General features: G+C 44.5%; 1 protein-coding gene across 1 annotated transcript in view; it reads left to right on the top strand.

Moving 5' to 3' along the window:
• ATCAY (ATCAY kinesin light chain interacting caytaxin) overlaps positions 1–17,736 on the top strand; it is a 30,044-nt gene extending 12,308 nt beyond the window's left edge. Inside the window, exons 5-13 of the mRNA XM_082206605.1 lie at positions 1,501–1,686; positions 3,626–3,728; positions 4,354–4,485; positions 6,880–6,966; positions 7,945–8,043; positions 9,635–9,670; positions 9,799–9,834; positions 12,591–12,623; positions 13,535–17,736. Of these exons, the coding sequence (XP_082062731.1) occupies positions 1,501–1,686; positions 3,626–3,728; positions 4,354–4,485; positions 6,880–6,966; positions 7,945–8,043; positions 9,635–9,670; positions 9,799–9,834; positions 12,591–12,623; positions 13,535–13,544 (722 nt within the window). The 3' untranslated portion in view covers positions 13,545–17,736. The remainder of the gene's footprint in view (positions 1–1,500; positions 1,687–3,625; positions 3,729–4,353; positions 4,486–6,879; positions 6,967–7,944; positions 8,044–9,634; positions 9,671–9,798; positions 9,835–12,590; positions 12,624–13,534) is intronic.
• The last annotated feature ends 139 nt before the right edge of the window (positions 17,737–17,875 follow it).

Here is a 17,875-nt window from a genome sequence, read left to right as displayed (position 1 = left end):
CTTAAGAAACCCTCTGTGGACCTGAGAAATCTAGAAGGTCGTCACCCAGTTGTCAACAGATTGCAGGCAAAAAAAATGTGTGTCTCCAGATGCATTTGCAGGTGAATTTCTGTGAGAAATTGTTCGAGAAATTTCAAATGCAAAGAACTGAAAAATGGGAAAAGTGGGGAACAGGGAAAACTAAACGGACAGATTGCTGTCTGTCCCTTAATATATATATATAGTGGTACCTCGGGTTAAGTACTTAATTCGTTCCGGAGGTCCGTTCTTAACCTGAAACTGTTCTTAACCTGAAGCACCACTTTAGCTAATAGGGTCTCCTCCTGCTGCTGTGCCGCCGGAGCATGATTTCTGTTCTCATCCTGAAGCAAAGTTCTTAACCTGAGGTAATATTTCTGGGTTAGCGGAGTCTGCAACCTGAAGCGTATGTAACCTGAACATATGTAACCTAAAGCGTATGTAACCCGAGGTACCACTGTACCACTTTAGCTAATGGGGCCTCCTGCTGCCGCTGTGCGATTTCTGTTCTCGTCCTGAAGCAAAGTTCTTAACCCGAGGTACTATTTCTGGGTTAGCAGAGTCTGTAACCTGAAGCGTCTGTAACCTGAAGCGTCTGTAACCCGAGGTACCACTGTATATATTTCAGCTCACACCAAGAACAAACTTAGTTGGTCTCTAAGCTGCTACTGGACAATTTATTTACAGTCATACCTCGGGTTACAGACGCTTCAGGTTGCGTTTTTTTCGGGTTATGGACCGCCAAAACCCGGAAGTACCAGAACGGGTTACTTCCGGGTTTCGGCGATCGTGCATGCGCAGAAGCGCTGAATCGCAACCTGCGCATGTGCAGGCGCACAGCTGCGGGTTGCGAACGCTGTGGGTTGCAAACGTGCATCCCGCACAGATCACATTCGCAACCGGAGCATCCACTGTATTTTTTTTATAAGGTAAAGGTAAAGGGACCCCTGACCATTAGATCCAGTCGTGGCCGACTCTGGGGTTGCGGCGCTCATCTCGCTTTACTGGCCGAGGGATTCAGCGTACAGCTTCCGGGTCATGTGGCCAGCAGGACTAAGCCGCTTCTGGCGAACAAGAGCAGTGCACGGAAACGCATTTACCTTCCCGCCAGAGCGGTACCTATTTATCTACTTGCACTTTGACGTGCTTTCGAACTGCTAGATTGGCAGGAGCAGGGACCGAGCAACGGGAGCTCACCCCGTCGCGGGGATTCGAACCGCTGACCTTCTGATCAGCAAGTCCTAGGCTCTGTGGTTTAACCCACAGTGCCACCCGCGTCCCTTCATATATATATATATATATATATATATATGCTTTCGTATATATATATATATATATATGTATATATATATACCATATATATATACCATATATATATATATATACCATATATATGTAATATGTCCCTTAATACTCGTCTCCCAAACTCTTTCTGTATAATCGAGCCTTGCTAGGGATGGTCTTTGTGAATTCCCCCCTCAGACGACACTCCTGTGGCCACAGCCAAAAACATGCCGGGAGACAGCGCGGATTTATTTGGAGATGGCGCCGTGGAAGGGGGCAGCGCCACAAACGGCCGCCTGTGGAGAACGGTCATCATTGGAGAGCAGGAACACCGAATTGACCTGCAGATGATCAAGCCGTACATGAAAGTGGTGACGCACGGAGGTGAGGAGCCTAAGGGGGGGGGGCTTGCAATATTATCATTATCATTATCATTATCATTATCATTATCATTATCATTAATATTGTTATTGCATTCGGGGCGGGAGGATTTGTGTCACTGGGTGTGCAGATGGTTCAGTTAAGATGCGCATTTGGCAATACAGTGGTACCTCGGGTTAAGTACTTAATCCATTCCGGAGGTCCGTTCTTAACCTGAAACTGTTCTTAACCTGAAGCACCACTTTAGCTAGTGGGGCCTCCCACTGTCGCAGCGCCACTGGAGCACAATTTCTGTTCTCATCCTGAAGCAAAGTTCTCAACCCAAGGTAATATTTCTGGGTTAGCGGAGTCTGTAACCTGAAGCGGATGTAACCTGAAGCATGTGTAACCCGAGGTACCGCTGTATCCGAGCAAGCAGCATCAGCAGCCAACTCAGCCCAGATATTGATTTGATGGATGGATGGCAGTTAACAGATTGAGGTTGAACCCTGAGAAGACAGAAGTACAGTGGTACCTCAGGTTAAGAACTTAATTCGTTCCGGAGACCTGTTCTTAACCTGAAACTGTTCTAACCTGAGGTACCACTTTAGCTAATGGGGCCTCCCGCTGCCGCCACACGATTTCTGCTCTCATCCTGAAGCAAAGTTCTTAACCTGAGGTACTATTTCTGGGTTAGCGGAGTCTGTAACCTGAAGCGTCTGTAACCTGAAGCGTCTGTAACCCGAGGTACCACTGTACTGTTTTCGGAGATCAAGGGGTGAGCAGGTGTGGGGGACTCCCTGGTCCTGAATGGGGCAACTGTGCCCCTGAAGGACCAGATGAGCAGCCTGGGAATCATTTTGGACTCACAACTGTCCATGGAGACGCAGGTCCATTCTGTGTTGAGGGCAGCTGTCTACCAGCTCCATCTGGTACGCAGGATGAGACCCTCCCTGCCCGCAGACTGTTACCGTGTTTTGTAAACTGCTTTGGGAAGTTTCATACCCCCCCAAAAAAACGGTATATAACAAAACAAACTCCTTTTGCCAGCCCATTCCATGTCCAGCTCAGCTCCCCAACCCACTTTAATTAATTGACGTCTGTTTTTATGCATTTTGTGTTGTTTTTATGATGTTAGCTGCTCTGAGCCCAGCCGGGGAGGGCGGGATAGAAATAAATTATTATTATTATTATTATTATTATTATTATTATTATTATTATTATTATTACTACTACTACTACTACTACTACTACTACAGTGGTACCTCAGGTTACATATGCTTCAGGTTACATTTGCTTCAGGTTACAGACTCCACTAACTGAGAAATCGTGCTCCATCGGCGCAGTGGCAGCAGGAGGCCCCATTAGCTAAAGTAGTGCTTCAGGTTAAGAACAGTTTCAGGTTAAGAACGGACCTCCAGAACGAATTAAGTACTTAACCCGAGGTACCACTGTATTAGGGGACGCGGGTGGCGCTGTGGGTTAGACCACATAGCCTAGGGCTTGCCAATCAGAAGGTCGGTGGTTCGAATCCCCGCGACGGGGTGAGCTCCCGTTGCTCGGTCCCTGCTCCTGCCAACCTAGCAGTTCAAAAGCACGTCAAAGTGCAAGTAGATAAATAGGTACTGCTCCAGCAGGAAGGTAAACGGCGTTTCCATGCGCTGCTCTGGTTCGCCAGAAGCGGCTTAGTCCTGCTGGCCACATGACCCGGAAGCTGTACGCCGGCTCCCTCGGCCAATAAAGCGAGATGAGCGCCGCAACCCCAGAGTCGGCCACAACTGGACCTAATGGCCCGGGGTCCCTTTACCTTTACGCATATTGTGTTGTTTTTATGATGTTAGCCGCTCTGAGCCTGGCCTCGGCCGGGGAGGGCGGGATAGAAATAATTCATTATTATTATTATTATTATTATTATTATTATTATTATTAATTATTATTCATTTCCTGTCTGTTTCTCTCCCAGGTTATTACGGGGAAGGACTGAATGCCATCATCGTCTTTGCTGCCTGCTACCTGCCGGACAGCAGCCTGCCAGATTATCATTACATCATGGAGAACCTTTTCCTGTGAGTGACTAGTCTATGGACTGGGAGTGGCCGCTGAGACCATATAACACCGGTCCTGAAAGACCTACATTGGCTCCCAGGACGTTTCCGAGAACAATTCAAAGTGTTGGTGCTGACCTTGAAAGCCCTAAATGGCCCAGTACAGTGGTACCTCAGGTTACATATGCTTCAGGTGCTTCAGGTTAAGAGCAGTTTCAGGTTAAGTACAGACCTCCAGAACAAATTAACAAATTACTTAACACGAGGTACCACTGTATACCTGAAGGAGCGTCTCCACCCCCATCGTTCTGCCCGGACACTGAGGTCCAGCTCCGAGAGCCTTCTGGCGGTTCCCTCCCTGTGAGAAGCGAAGTTACAGGGAACCAGGCAGAGGGCCTTTTCGGTAGTGGCACCTGCCCTGTGGAACGCCCTCCCACCAGATGTCAAAGAAGTAAATAACTATCTGACTTTTAGAAGACAGCTGAAGGCAGCCCTGTTTAGGGAAGCTTTTAATATTTGATGAATCATTGTATTTTAATATTTTGCTGGAAGCTGCCCAGAGTGGCTGGGGAAGCTCAGCCGGATGGGCGGGGTATAAATTCTTCTTATTGTTATTATTAATTATCTGTCTCTGGTTTTCTAACAGGTATGTGATAAGCAGCTTGGAGTTGCTAGTGGCAGAGGATTATATGATTGTGTACATGAACGGTGCCACGCCACGCCGGAGAATGCCAGGGATCGGCTGGTTGAAAAAATGCTACCAAATGATAGACAGAAGGTGAGGATTGTGGATTGAGTCCATGACAATGGGCCACATTTTACAGAGGATGAGAATGACCGTTTACATACATGTGTTTGTGCGTGCATCAATTTATTTATTTCATAAATTTTATACACCACTAGTCTGTAAAAAACACACCAAACAAACCTTCAAAGAGGTTTACAAAAAACCACATATATTGCAAGAACTGAAGTCTAATTAGAGTGGTGCCTCGCAAGACGAAAAGAATCCGTTCTGTGATTCTCTTCGTCTAGCGGTTTTTTCGTCTTGCGAAGCAAGCCCATTGACGGATTAGCGGATTAGCGCTATTAGCGGCTTTTTGCGGCTTATCTGCTGATCGGATCAGCTGATAAGCGGCTTAGCGGCTTAGAAAAAGGGGGGAGGAGAAAAAACAGCAGGAACTCGCAAGACATTGTCGTCTTGCGAAGCAAGCCCATAGGAAATTCGTTTTGCGAAGCACCTCCAAAACGGAAAACTCTTTCGTCTAGCGAGTTTTCCGTCTTGCGAGGCATTCGTCTTGCGGGGCACCACTGTACTGTATTTTCGCTCTATAAGACGCACCAGACCACAAGACGCACCTAGTTTTTTGGAGGAGGAAAACAAGAAAAAAAATATTCTGAATCTCAGAAGCCAGAACAGCAAGAGGGATCGCTGCACAGTGAAAGCAGCAATCCCTCTTGCTGTTCTGGCTTCTGGGATAGCTGCGCAGCTTTGCATTCGCTCCATAAGACGCTCACACATTTCCCCTTACTTTTTAGGAGGGGAAAAGTGAGTCTTATAGAGCAAAAAATACGGTATATATGGAGATTCAGGATTCCTAACCCCTCATGGAGCTGTAAACTCTTTACCAGAGTCTTCCACTGTCCTGAGTGGAAACCCAGCCAGATGTGCAGGGTATAAATAATAAATTATTATTATTATTATTATTATTATTATTGGCCTAGGGTGTGTAGACACAGTTTTACTTCTTGCCTTAGGACTTTGAAAGCATTCCTACTGAAGACAGTAGGATTTCTCGCATGTAATCATTTATGCACTTTGATTTAAACAAACTGTCGCTCCAATTTTTCCTCTGTCAGCTGATTTATGTTTTGGCTTAAGTTTCATTAATATTGGTTTATTTTTATTTTTATTTTATCTTCAAGTTTTTATGTGTTTTTCCTAGGTTTTGCAATGTATGCCCTCCTTGCTGAAGTCTAATAAATAAGTCTGAGGGTTAAAAAAAAACAGTAAAATTGAGAGGAGGGAAAATCACAACTATTCTTTAAAAAAAGGTTTTCCAAACTTAGGTTTCCTGCTGTTTTGGGACTACATTATCTCTAGCTAGCTGGACTAGTAGTCTGGGGTGATGGCAGTAGAGATATGAGATGATCAGAACCCTCCGAACTTGAAGCATAGAAAGTCCTATTAAAAAATATATAATTTGGCAGAATATTTGGATTATTTGATATGCATATGTCTAATTTGGAATATTTAATGTGATTTGATTTGATGGTTAAAGTGGAAAATTAAAAAAAAATGATTTTTTTTAAAAAAGTAGTCACGGGTGATGGGATTTGTAGTTCAAAAACAGCTGGAGACCAAGTTTGGGAAACCCTGATTTAAAACTTATTGAAAGGCTTCAAATATTACTTGCAAAGATATGCAAGAGAAATTGTGTGTGTGTGTGTGTGTGTGTGTGTGTGTGTGTATGGGACGCAGGTGGCACTGTGGGTTAAACCACAGAGCCTAGGACTTGCCGATCAGAAGGTTGGCGGTTCGAATCCCCACGACGGAGTGAGCTCCCATTGCTCGGTCCCTGCTCCTGCCAACCTAGCATTTCGAAAGCACATCAAAGTGCAAGTAGATAAGTAGATAAGTAGGTACTGCTCCGGCGGGAAGGTAAACGACGTTTCCGTTCGCTGCTCTGGTTTGCCAGAAGCGGCTTAGTCATGCTGGCCACATGACCCGGAAGCTGTACGCCGGCTCCCTCGGCCAATAAAGCGAGATGAGCGCCGCAACCCCAGAATCGGCCACGACTGGACCTAATGGTCAGGGGTCCCTTTACCTATCTATATAGATATAGAGATATGGCAAGGGTCACCAATGTTGTTGGACTCCAAGTCCCATCATTCCTGACCATTGATCATACTGGCAGGGGCTGATGGGAGATGGAATCCAACCACATCTGGCATACAGATTCACTAGCTTTTTTTTTAAAAAAAAAAAAACCCTCTTGTTTTTACACAGTAAAATAGAAAGCTTCCAGAATCTGAAGGAGAGGAGATGAGAAATTAAATTGATATTATTTTTTTGTCTGAAGGTTTGTATCTGGCGCAGAACTAATGCACGACCAAAGGCAACTGCTCATATCTGTTCTTACACCTCCCTGCCTTCTGATTTTTATCACAGGTTGCGGAAAAACCTGAAAGCGCTGATAATCGTTCACCCGTCGTGGTTCATTCGAACGGTCCTGGCTATATCGAGGCCCTTCATCAGGTATGAGCAGACGAGAGGATAGCTGCCTTGAAGCCGGTAAAACATGTCTGACGCCTCTCTGGGTGGTTTAGACTACAACTCCCATCAAGCTCCAGCCAGCATGATGGGAGCTGTAGTCCAAAAACATCTTTCTCTAAATTTAGCCCACCCCTCATTCTCCAAAGACCGCTAAGAGAAGTCCCAGCGTGATGGACGTAGGTCCTGCTATCCAAACATAAGGCAAATGGTTCATCAGGTGAGTGTTCACATAACAAGTCTTTAATCTTTAATTAACTTTATTACGGTCACAGACCAGGATTTAAAAAAAGCATATAGATAAAATAGCAGTTAGGATTTTTTAGACCGATAATAGTTAGGGCAAATGGGGACAAGGAAAAAGGCATAAAACTTCTGAATAAAATACAAGATTAAACACAGATAATGGATGGATAAAAAACTAATAATTAAAACAGATAAGAGCTAAAAACCAACAAAGACACGGAGTTAAAACAACTGTAAGAGCATAAGAACTAAAAGACTCGCAGATAAAACAGTTAAGGATTCCACCCCTTGCCATCCCTATTAATCTATGTCACTCCTACGTCTTGTAATCTGAGTTTGTACCTGCTGCTCTTTCTGTTCTAACACTTTCTGAACTCTCCGTTTCTTTGGAAAAGGAGGGTGGATGCTGTCCAGACAGAGACTGTGAATCTGTTAACTCTCTTCTAGTGTTTCTTCTGCTAGCCGTTCCCCACCCTGTATTCCCCAGCTTCTGCCTTCTGAACTGTGCCCCTCTGCAAACCACTGTTCCAGATCTATATTGTCCTCCTACTCCTGGAAAGATTCAGGATCAGGGGGAGAGGGTGGCTCCCACCGTTCCTCCTCAGTGCAGCTCTCCTCAGCACAATCCCTGACACACACTAAGCTAGATTTTAGAAAAAGAAAATTGTGTGGCTGTGGGAGAAGCTGTGCCTAACATGTGGAAATACTCTTTCCTAGTGTGAAATTCATCAATAAAATCCAGTACGTTCACACCTTGGAGGAACTATCGCAGAGTATCCCCATGGAACATGTCCAGATTCCAGACTGTATCCTACAGTAAGTATTGGGCGATACCTTGAAACAGCGTTGTCTTCCTGCACTGCCTTTCCTTTTATTCTGTGATTCATATACTTCTCCTTTGGCGATCACTCGTAGCCGAGTAAGATCATCTTCCATAATATTGGTTCCTGGGCGGGAGTTCGGGATCACGGTGTGGATTTGCCAAGCGTGCCTTCCTCTTAGCACGTTTCTCTCTTGCGTTCTGAGTACGAAAAGCTTGCCCTGTCACTCAACATCCAAAAAAAAACAAAGTGCTGCACGAACAAGTACAAAACAACCCCTCTGCAGCGCCACAAATCCAACTCAATGGTGTAACGTTGGAAAATGTCAATCACTTCTCCTACTTGGCAGTTATCTTTCCACGAGGGCTGACATTGATGCCGAAATCCAGCATCACCTGAGCTCTGCAACTGCGGCTTTCTCCCAATTGAAGTGCAGTGTTCAAGGACCAGGACATTTGCAGGGAAACCAAAATACTTGTTTGCAAAGCTATTGTACTACCAACCTTACTGTATGCTTGTGAAACATGGACCACTTATAAACTCCATCTCCAACTCCTCGAAAGATTCCATCAACGGTGTCTCTGAAAAATCTTACAGATCACTTGGGGAGACAGGCAAACTAATACCAGTGATTCATATACAATGAAGGGTGGGTGGAGGGGCCAAGAGGGGCCTGGACATATATGTGACATGTATGTGACATGTATGTGACATGTAATTCTACTCTTATGTGACGTGTAATTCTACTCTTATTGACCCAAAGCAGAACTCCAACGTAGAGTTAGCAGAGTAAAAACTTAAACACGTTGCAGGATTCACAAAAAATAGACCAGAGGCAATTGTATTTCATCCAGTGTGCAAGGTCAGAGAATTCCAACAAAAAATATAAAAGGTAGCAGAAGCAGTTCCCATGCTCATCCGCGGTTAGGAACAGAAACCAGTCAACGCATCTTGTTTCGTCCTTTGCTTTACATTGGAATGAATTTAAGTTACGCAAGTAAGCGGGTGGCGCTGTGGGTTAAACCACAGAGCCTAGGACTTGCCAATCAGAAGGTCGGTGGTTCGAATCCCCGCGACGGGGTGAGCTCCCGTTGCTCGGTCCCTGCTCCTGCCAACCTAGCAGTTCGAAAGCAGGTCAAAGTGCAAGTAGATAAATAGGTACTGCTCTGGCAGGAAGGTAAACGGCGTTTCCGTGCGCTGCTCTGGTTCGCCAGAAGCGGCTTAGTCCTGCTGGCCACATGACCCGGAAGCTGTACGCCGGCTCCCTCGGCCAGTAAAGCGAGATGAGCGCTGCAACCCCAGAGTCGGCCACGACTGGACCTAGCGGTCAGGGGTCCCTTTACCTTTAAGTCACATTAAACAGTGGACAGCGAGACAGATAACGTAGTACTTCACACAAACCGAAATGCAGAAGAACAGGAAAAGCGTCGATTGCGACAAACTCAGATCGCAGGCTTCTTACGTCCCCAAGAGGTTTCTTTCGTTGGCAATATGTTCATTTGCAATTTGTCGCTTATTGGGAATTTGTTGTTTTTAAGCCAGTTGTGAACCATGTTTTTTTCACAGTTCTAAACACTTTGTTTCAGGTTTGAAGAAGAGCGGAACAGAGCGAGAAAAGAAAGGTAGGTTTTTCTCCTTTTGTGTATGCTAGGAAAGAGGCCATTATCACAGTTGCCCAGGGTATATTGTCATTTTACATTGCTCCTTCAGGCATAACTGGCTATTTCAAAATACAATTTCTCCCTAACAGGGCAGAAGAGAAACAGGACACAACTGTGAGAGAGAGGTAAGTCTCTTTCCATGTTATTGCGGATGCATTATATCAGGGGAAAATGGTTTGCAAAACTCTGTATATTAGGCAAAATTGCATACAGACATGTCTATTAGGATTCCCACCCCCTAAAATACTGATGAATTTTCAGGAGAATTCATTTTTTAAACACACATACACACAAAGTAATGTGGAAATGAAGTGAAATGAACTTTAGATTGGAAACATGAAAAACGGAGAGAAACCAAAATTGATAGATTCACCCACTGTATTTTTCGCTCTATAAGATGCACCAGACCACAAGACGCACCTAGTTTTTGGAAGAGGAAAACAAGAAAAAAATATTCTGAATCTCAGAAGCCAGAACAGCAAGAGGGATTGCTGCGCAGTGAAAGCAGCAATCCCTCTTGCTGTTCTAGCTTCTGGGATAGCTGCGCAGCCTGCATTCGCTCCATAAGACGCACACGCATTTCCCCTTACTTTTTAGGAGGGGAAAAGTGAGTCTTATGCAGCAAAAAACATGGTAACTTTAAATTGAATGCTTACATTGTTTCGTGTACTGACTTCCCTGCACAGTGTTCAAACCCTTTCCAGCCACATAATATATCAGACTCTTATCTATGACAGAAATCTGTCTAATGCAATTACAGTGGTGCCTCGCAAGACGAAAAGAATCCGTTCTGTTATTCTCTTCGTCTAGCGGTTTTTTTGTCTTGCGAAGCAAGCCCATTGACGGATTAGCGGATTAGTGCTATTAGCGGCTTTTAGTGGCTTATCTGCTGATCGGATCAGCTGATAAGCGGCTTAGAAAAAGGGGGGAGGGGAAAAAAAAGCAGGAACTCGCAAGACATTGTCGTCTTGCGAAGCAAGCCCTTAGGAGATTCGTTTTGCGAAGCACCTCCAAAACGGAAAACTCTTTCGTCTAGCGAGTTTTCCCTCTTGCGAGGCATTCGTCTTGCGGGGCACCACTGTACTTTATCGTTTTTCTTCTGCTGTTCCTATCTTGAATCCAGCCCACGACTGACTGTAGTTTTTCTTCAAAGAGTCTTAAGGAGAAATTTCTAATGCATTCCTGACCACAGAGTTTTACCCCTCCCCCCCAATTTTACCCTCCAAGTGACGGGGGGAAATGGGGGGAAACCCAGAAAGACACTCTGAAACCTTGCAAAAGGCAAACAAGGAAGGGGGGAAAATGCTCTCTTATTTGTCCGATCCCCCTCTCCATGATTTCTGGCGAAATGGCTGCCACAGACTAGCAAAACACAAAAATATTAAGACTTGTTTAAGGCTGCTTATTTGTTTGCGGTGCTATCTGCAGATCTGTTTGGAAATCTGGATATCTGAAACTGTGGTGTGTATAGCTAGGTTTGGTTACCAATTTTCTGATGTTTGGATAAGTGAATTTTCATATACTGAGTGTTTGGATAGCAGTACCTTTATATATCTACTTGAAGAAGCCACGGTCCGATCTGAAAAATACAAATATTTTGGTTACAAAACTATAAAAATTAAGAAAAATTAAGTTTGCAAAACATGTGGTTAGGGTAGATCACCTTGTCAGTGTCCACTTATCTCCAGAGTAAATATAACATATTGGCAAAAGTCGGAAATTGAAAAGATTAACTATAGCATATACACGAAAATCGATTTCAGATTTGAAATCGGCATTGAAAGAACATATAAGAACAGTTGAAAAATCTCATGCAACAGAAAATGGGGAAAAAAATGTTCCCCAGTGTATTCAGCTGCTGTTCACTATAATGGGTGTTCACATTTGTCTTTTATGGCAGCAAACTTTCCTAAAATCAAAATTTCCAAAGGGATCTCAGAATAGGGCTTTCTGGGTGGGGGGACAAACCACTCCTCCCAAAAAGAATTCCACCCCACCCCGGAATATCGCCGAAACAAAATTTCCAAGTGAATGAAATGGCTGAGATATGGCCTTTTCCAATTTGGTTCAGCTCTAGGGATCTTCAAAGATTTCCGCTTGGGGAATGTGGGACTGCCAGGAGGGATGTTGGGAAAATTCTGATGGAAACAGAAACAGGAGGAAATGGCTTAAGTCTGCTTATATGTCTGATTTCTGGAACAGAACTCAATACAGCAGATATGATTGTTGTTCATTGTTGCAGTTTTCAGTCTGCAAACTGTACATTGCATAATTGCATTGCATAATTTGCATGGCATTTCCTTTGTGTTGAAATGAAAGGTGTGGAATAATGTACTGATTACATAAGTAATTATGTAAAATTCAGCCAGAGCAGAAAGCAGGACAACAATTAATAGAGGGCATAATCTAACTAAATTCTACTTAGAGCAGACCGGGGCCGGATTTAGGTTTGATGCGGCCCTAAGCTACTGAAGGTAATGCAGCCCTGTCAACAACAAATTGCCGCTGTTTTTTTGTGTTGAATATATGCTAGGTGGTCATTTATGGACCTAATAGGTATCTAAAGCCGTTTGCACATGTTGTCATGGAACCAGTCCATGCAGAATGTAGGCACCTTATATATAGAAATGAGCAAACCAGTGACTTTTTAGGGAGCAGGCTAGCAGGATGACTTACATCCTGGGAGCCTACACAACACAAAACACTGTTGCTGTATGTAGGTTTTATTTTATTTGTTTTTTATCTTATATTTTGGAAGTGTACATCCAGGTTTACTAATCCACTTGTAATATTCTGCCTCTTCAGATGGAGAACTACGAGGTTTAACAAGCATACACCATTTTCTAAATTTATTTACTATTTTGTCTGTCTTCCCAAACAGGCCGACATTGCCAGCAGAGGATCAGGAAACAAGGTGTGGGTTTCTTTTATTTATTTATTTTTAATCACATTCAGAATTTAGTTACCTACCGTTTACCTAAACCGCTAAGCCTCTCGGGCTTGCCGATCATAAGGTCGGCAGTTCGAATCCCCGTGACGGAGTGAGCTCCCGTCGCTCTGCCCCAGCTCCTGCCAACCTAGCAGTTCGGAAGCACGCCAGCGCAAGTAGATAAATAGGTACCCCTGTGGCGGGAAGGTAAACAGCGTTTCCGTGCGCTCTGGTTTCCGTCACGGTGTCCCGTTGTGCCAGAAGCGGTTTAGTCATGCTAGCCACGTGACCCGGAAAGCTGTCTGCAGACAAACGCCGGCTCCCTCGGCCTGAAAGCGAGATGAGCGCCGCAACCCCACAGTTGCCTTTAACTGGACTTAACTATCCAGGGGTCCTTTACGTTTTACCTATAGGTAAAGGTAAAAGGACCCCTGACAATTAGGTCCAGTTGTGACAGACTCTGGGGTTGCGGCGTTCATCTCGCTTTATTGGCCGAGGGAGCTGGCGTACAGCTTCCAGGTCATGTGGCTAGCATGGCTAAGCCGCTTCTGGCGAACCAGAGCAGTACACGGAAACGCCGTTTATCTTCCCGCCAGAGCAGTACCTATTTATCTACTTGCACTTTGATGTGCTTTCGAACTGCTAGGTTGGCAGGAGCAGGGACCGAGCGACGGGAGCTCACCCCGTCACGGGGATTCGAACTACCGACTTTCTGATCGGCAAGTCCTAGGCTCTGTGGTTTAACCCACAGCGCCACCCGTGTCCCCCTTTTACCTATACACCCACAATAAAACACCAATGTGGAGGGGCCCTTGATAATTGACAATCAGCAGTCTCTTAAGTATTTACCGGGCCTGTTTTTTTCTCTCTCCTTCCTCCCTCCTCGCACCATTTAGCATGTCCTGAATCATAGACCTAAAGAACAACCCAGAACGATGCATTGCCCATTGTAAAATGACCTTCCTGGTGTTAAGACCACACGACCATCCTCAGTTCCATCCAACCAAGGAATCAGCCTTTCTGTCTCTGCCTAAAAGGTATTCCATTGCACACAAGAACGAACTTTCCAGCAAAGGCTCTGAGTGGCAAACCCCTTGCTGAGAGAGGCAAGCACCTTCCATCTTTAAAAAGCAACAACGTCGGGATATTACAAAATCCAGCCTAAAATGGAGAACTCCGGTTTATACATCGAAAGCCTCCTCCGTTGGGTTGCTGCAGGTCAGCATAGCGACATCGGGATGGAAAAGCACACATCCATTCTTAATTCCTTGCCGGACACATCTGAAAGGAAACTGTGTGTTCATTGGGTCAGGAAGAACTGCGGTAGCAAAATTTTGTCCCCTTCTGAATGAAGTTTGTGCATGCCTGTTCCAGTATAGATACAGAGCACCTATCTGGGGGTTTTTTTGCCTCATCCATTTCCCAAATGCATCCCTGGCGCTATTTTTTTTTACCACTTGAGCTCACGTGGGAAATGATGTACAGATCATTTTTATTTGTCGCAGCCTCTCTCCTGAATGGGTCTGTCTCTGAATCTTGGGTACCAGATATCGCAAGTGTTGTAACAATGCCCATTCATACACTAGTCAGTGTAAAGATGCAAACATACTCACATGGTGGTGGGATTTGCACAGTTTTAGTCAGTTTCAGAACACCGGACAATTGCCTCTCCCCGAATTCTGCCTCCAAACATCTGAGGCAAGATGCAAGCACATGAAACCACAGTCCACATCTCCCCAAGCAAGGAGAAGGGAGTCAGATGGTCAGATTAGAAAGTGCACACATTTAGAACAGGAAAATGAGTACGCAACATGACTTAAAAACACTTTTTCTAAAGCCACAAATGTATATCCATCTTCCGCCCTAATGAACATGGGAGTGGCTCCTATTTTATCCCAGAAAAACGACAGCAAAACCCTGCAAGACGTTTAGGTTAGGTTGAAAGTTCACAGCTGAGTAGAAACTTGAACCCAGGCCTCTGTGCTTAGAATCACACGATCCTGACGTTGCAGGACAGGAAGGCAATTCACTCACACAAAATCCTGGGATCAGGAGAAAAGGCAATGCAAGCGCGGCCATGCGCACACTTAGATTTAATCTATGCACTTAAATGTGACCCAGTCGTTTCGATCTAAGAACAGAAAAGCCTGAAGTCCACATTCAGATAGTTGCTGTTTTGGTTGTCCATACAGTTCCACACCAGAGGGCAGCAGTGGCAAAATTACACGTGCAAGCTTGATTTTCCAGGGAGTCTTCCAAATGGCAGCGTAACAGAAGGCTTCCTTTGCTTTTGTGTGTCTGCAGAGGAGCGTGGGACAGTTGGCTTGCCCATTTTTCTTCTCATTTGATACGTAACACCTAACCCTGAACAAGTAGGCAGGAGAGCTTGCGACATAATGGGGATCAATCTTCAACAATGGCTTTAAAGGTTTCGTTTGCAAAAGAAAGGAATCTAGCCCTATCTGCGGAAGCTTTGGGAATGTCTTCTTTGCATAGCGGAATGCGTGAGTTCCTGAACACTTCAATCATACCTCTCTACTGACAATGGAAGTAGAATCCATACCCCATAGAACCCTATGGGGTCACCGTACGAGCAGATGTGTTCACAACTGCAAATGATCAAACATCTGGGAAATGTATGGTTCGCAATCATTTCTAAAAACTTCTCTCTCTCTCTCTCTCGTGGATGGAACATTGATAAAAGCAAAAAGAGCTGCAAAGACATCAAAGACATCTATCAGTTTGGATATGAAATAGTCTCAACTGGAAAGTGCATTTTAAGCTGGGAGGGAGGGGTAGAAAACATGACAGCTGACACGTGTATATCAGGATACGCTGGGAACTGCATTGAGGAGTGTTTACATGCTTTTCCACCATTCTACAAAGAGAAACGTGGGATGTATTGGCAGTCTCCAAAGAGACTCATTCAGGACCACAGATTTGCACGTTCTTCTCTGGAAACAAATGGGGTGACAATTCTTTGTGATATCTTTGCCGGTTTCTCTACGCTTGCTTTTTATGCTTGTGTTTGCCTTGTAATTGTCGGCACCAGAGGGAAGAATACGGGCTGCTTGGTTTTAAAGCAGGGATAAGTCATCTGTGGCACTGCAGATGTTGGGACTACATACCCCATCATCCTTGACCATTGCCCAAGTTGGCTAAAGCTGTTGGGACTTGCAGTCTGACATCATCTGGAGGGTCAACCCCTATCCCTGGGTTACTGCTAAAGAGGAGGGAATGTTTCCCCACCCACAAAGTGAAATTAGCGTGGTTTGGGGAAATGGCCTTAATCACATCTACTACCATAGTCTGTAATGGCTAAACTTATTGAACCAAACCTATATCTGAAATCTCTAAGGATGATCTATCAGTGGCTTTTACAGGTTTTATTTCTCCATCGGCTTTACTATGGCTTACCGTGAATGAGCAAGCTTGCTTTTGCCCAAAGAGAAAATTGTGCTTGCTTCGCTCCTCCTGCGACCAGCTGTTGATGTTCCATGGTTTCTCTCACTCCCCAAAAAGACCTAAGTTCTAACCAAAGTTTGGTCTTGGTTTAGCACTCATGATTTATTTGGGTGACTCAGATTTAACACGACATCAGGACACGAGGAGGAGCAGAGCGGGTGTGATTTCTGTCTGGGCACCAGGGCAAAAGTTTGGCTTGCTGTTGCGTGTGAAACGGGCCACAGGCCACATTTGCACATGACTAAAGCCATGCTAAACCATGGTTTGGCTAACTAAACCATGGTTTCGTCAACAAATGACAAGCCGTCTCACAGGGAAGCAGAGAAACATGGCTTGTTTCTCCAAAGCTGCTCCTGGTCTTGGGTCTCTGCAAGTAGGGTGTCCATACAAAGCATGGTTAAACAAGGTTGTTGGGTTTCTATGTAATGCCAAACTCTAGTTTAAAACAAGCCGTGGTTCATAAGCCGACAGCAAAACGGCTTCACATCATGGTTTATTAACAGAACGCAAAACAAGGTTAGTTTGCTGGGCTGGGTTCATATGTTTAAACCATGACCCAGTGTTATGTGTGAACTGAGGCGATATTGGCTGAATGCTGCAAAGCAGAATATCAGGTCTTTTGGTCAACACTTGGGAGGGTGAGTTTTTAAAAAACAAAAAGGCACTACAGAATGAACACAGGGGACAACCCACTAAACGTCCCAGGCAAGCCACACCAAAATTCAGAAACTGAATTCAACGTGGCTTCTACAGAAAATTTCCCCAGGTGCTGTACTTACCTGAAGTCTATGTACCGTATTTTTTGCTCTATAAGACTCGCTTTTTCCCTCCTAAAAAGTAAGGGGAAAGGTGTGTGCGTCTTATGGAGCGAATGCAGGCTGCACAGCTATCCCAGAAGCCAGAACAGCAAGAGGGATTGCTGCTTTCACTGCGCAGCGATCCCTCTTGCTGTTCTGGCTTCTGAGATTCAGAATATTTTTTTCCTTGTTTTGTATCAATCAAACTGGAATGGCGATACTGTAAGATATTTTATTTAAGCACTTAACAATCTGAGCAACATTTTGCCATGTGTTTAAGGAACAGGAAACAGTTGTTTCATGCTTTCTGTTCCTCCGTATTGACCTAATATCAGAAACATATCTGTTTGCGATGGAGAGATAAAATCTTCTTCTTTTTTAGCAATACCACGATGCTGATAAATTAAGGTGGTTATAAAACGGGTGGCTATTGAACCACAAGATGTGTTGCTGTGTCACACAGTGGTGAGATCGCGACAGTGTTAACCGATTTGCAAAGGTCGAAATCCAAAACTGATATATAAACGCTAGGATTTCATAATGTTGTTTGATGCCTGCCTCCCTGGCAGAAAGCTGTGCAATCTATTTCTTTCCATTCATCCCTTACATTTGCAAACCACCTTTCTTCCAAAGGGCAAAAATCAGCATGTGTAGCTCCCCTCTTCTTCTCTCACTTTCTTCACAACAACAACCCTGAGAGGTATGTTTCTGCTGCTGTACCATAAAATGGAAAATGGTGTACTATTTTAGAGCATACCTCAGTACCATTCCTAGCTTCTCATTCCTTCCTCTTGCCTCAAAGACTTTTGCTTACAGGTATGATGTATATGTCAGAGGAGAGAGGGGGGGGAAATCAATGTTCGACATATTTACAAATGTAAATACATGTGGGGTTTTTCTTTTTGTATATTCCTTGTAATAGAGCATGCCATTATCAAAGTGAAGTTTCCCGTCATCAAAGACCGGGCACAAAAC

Source organism: Podarcis vaucheri (genome assembly GCF_965113315.1).
Source record: "Podarcis vaucheri genome assembly, chromosome: 18".
Classification (NCBI taxonomy): Eukaryota; Metazoa; Chordata; class Lepidosauria; order Squamata; family Lacertidae; genus Podarcis; species Podarcis vaucheri.
The sequence above is the reverse complement of the archived record's forward strand: the minus strand, read 5'-3'. Positions and strand labels throughout refer to the sequence as shown.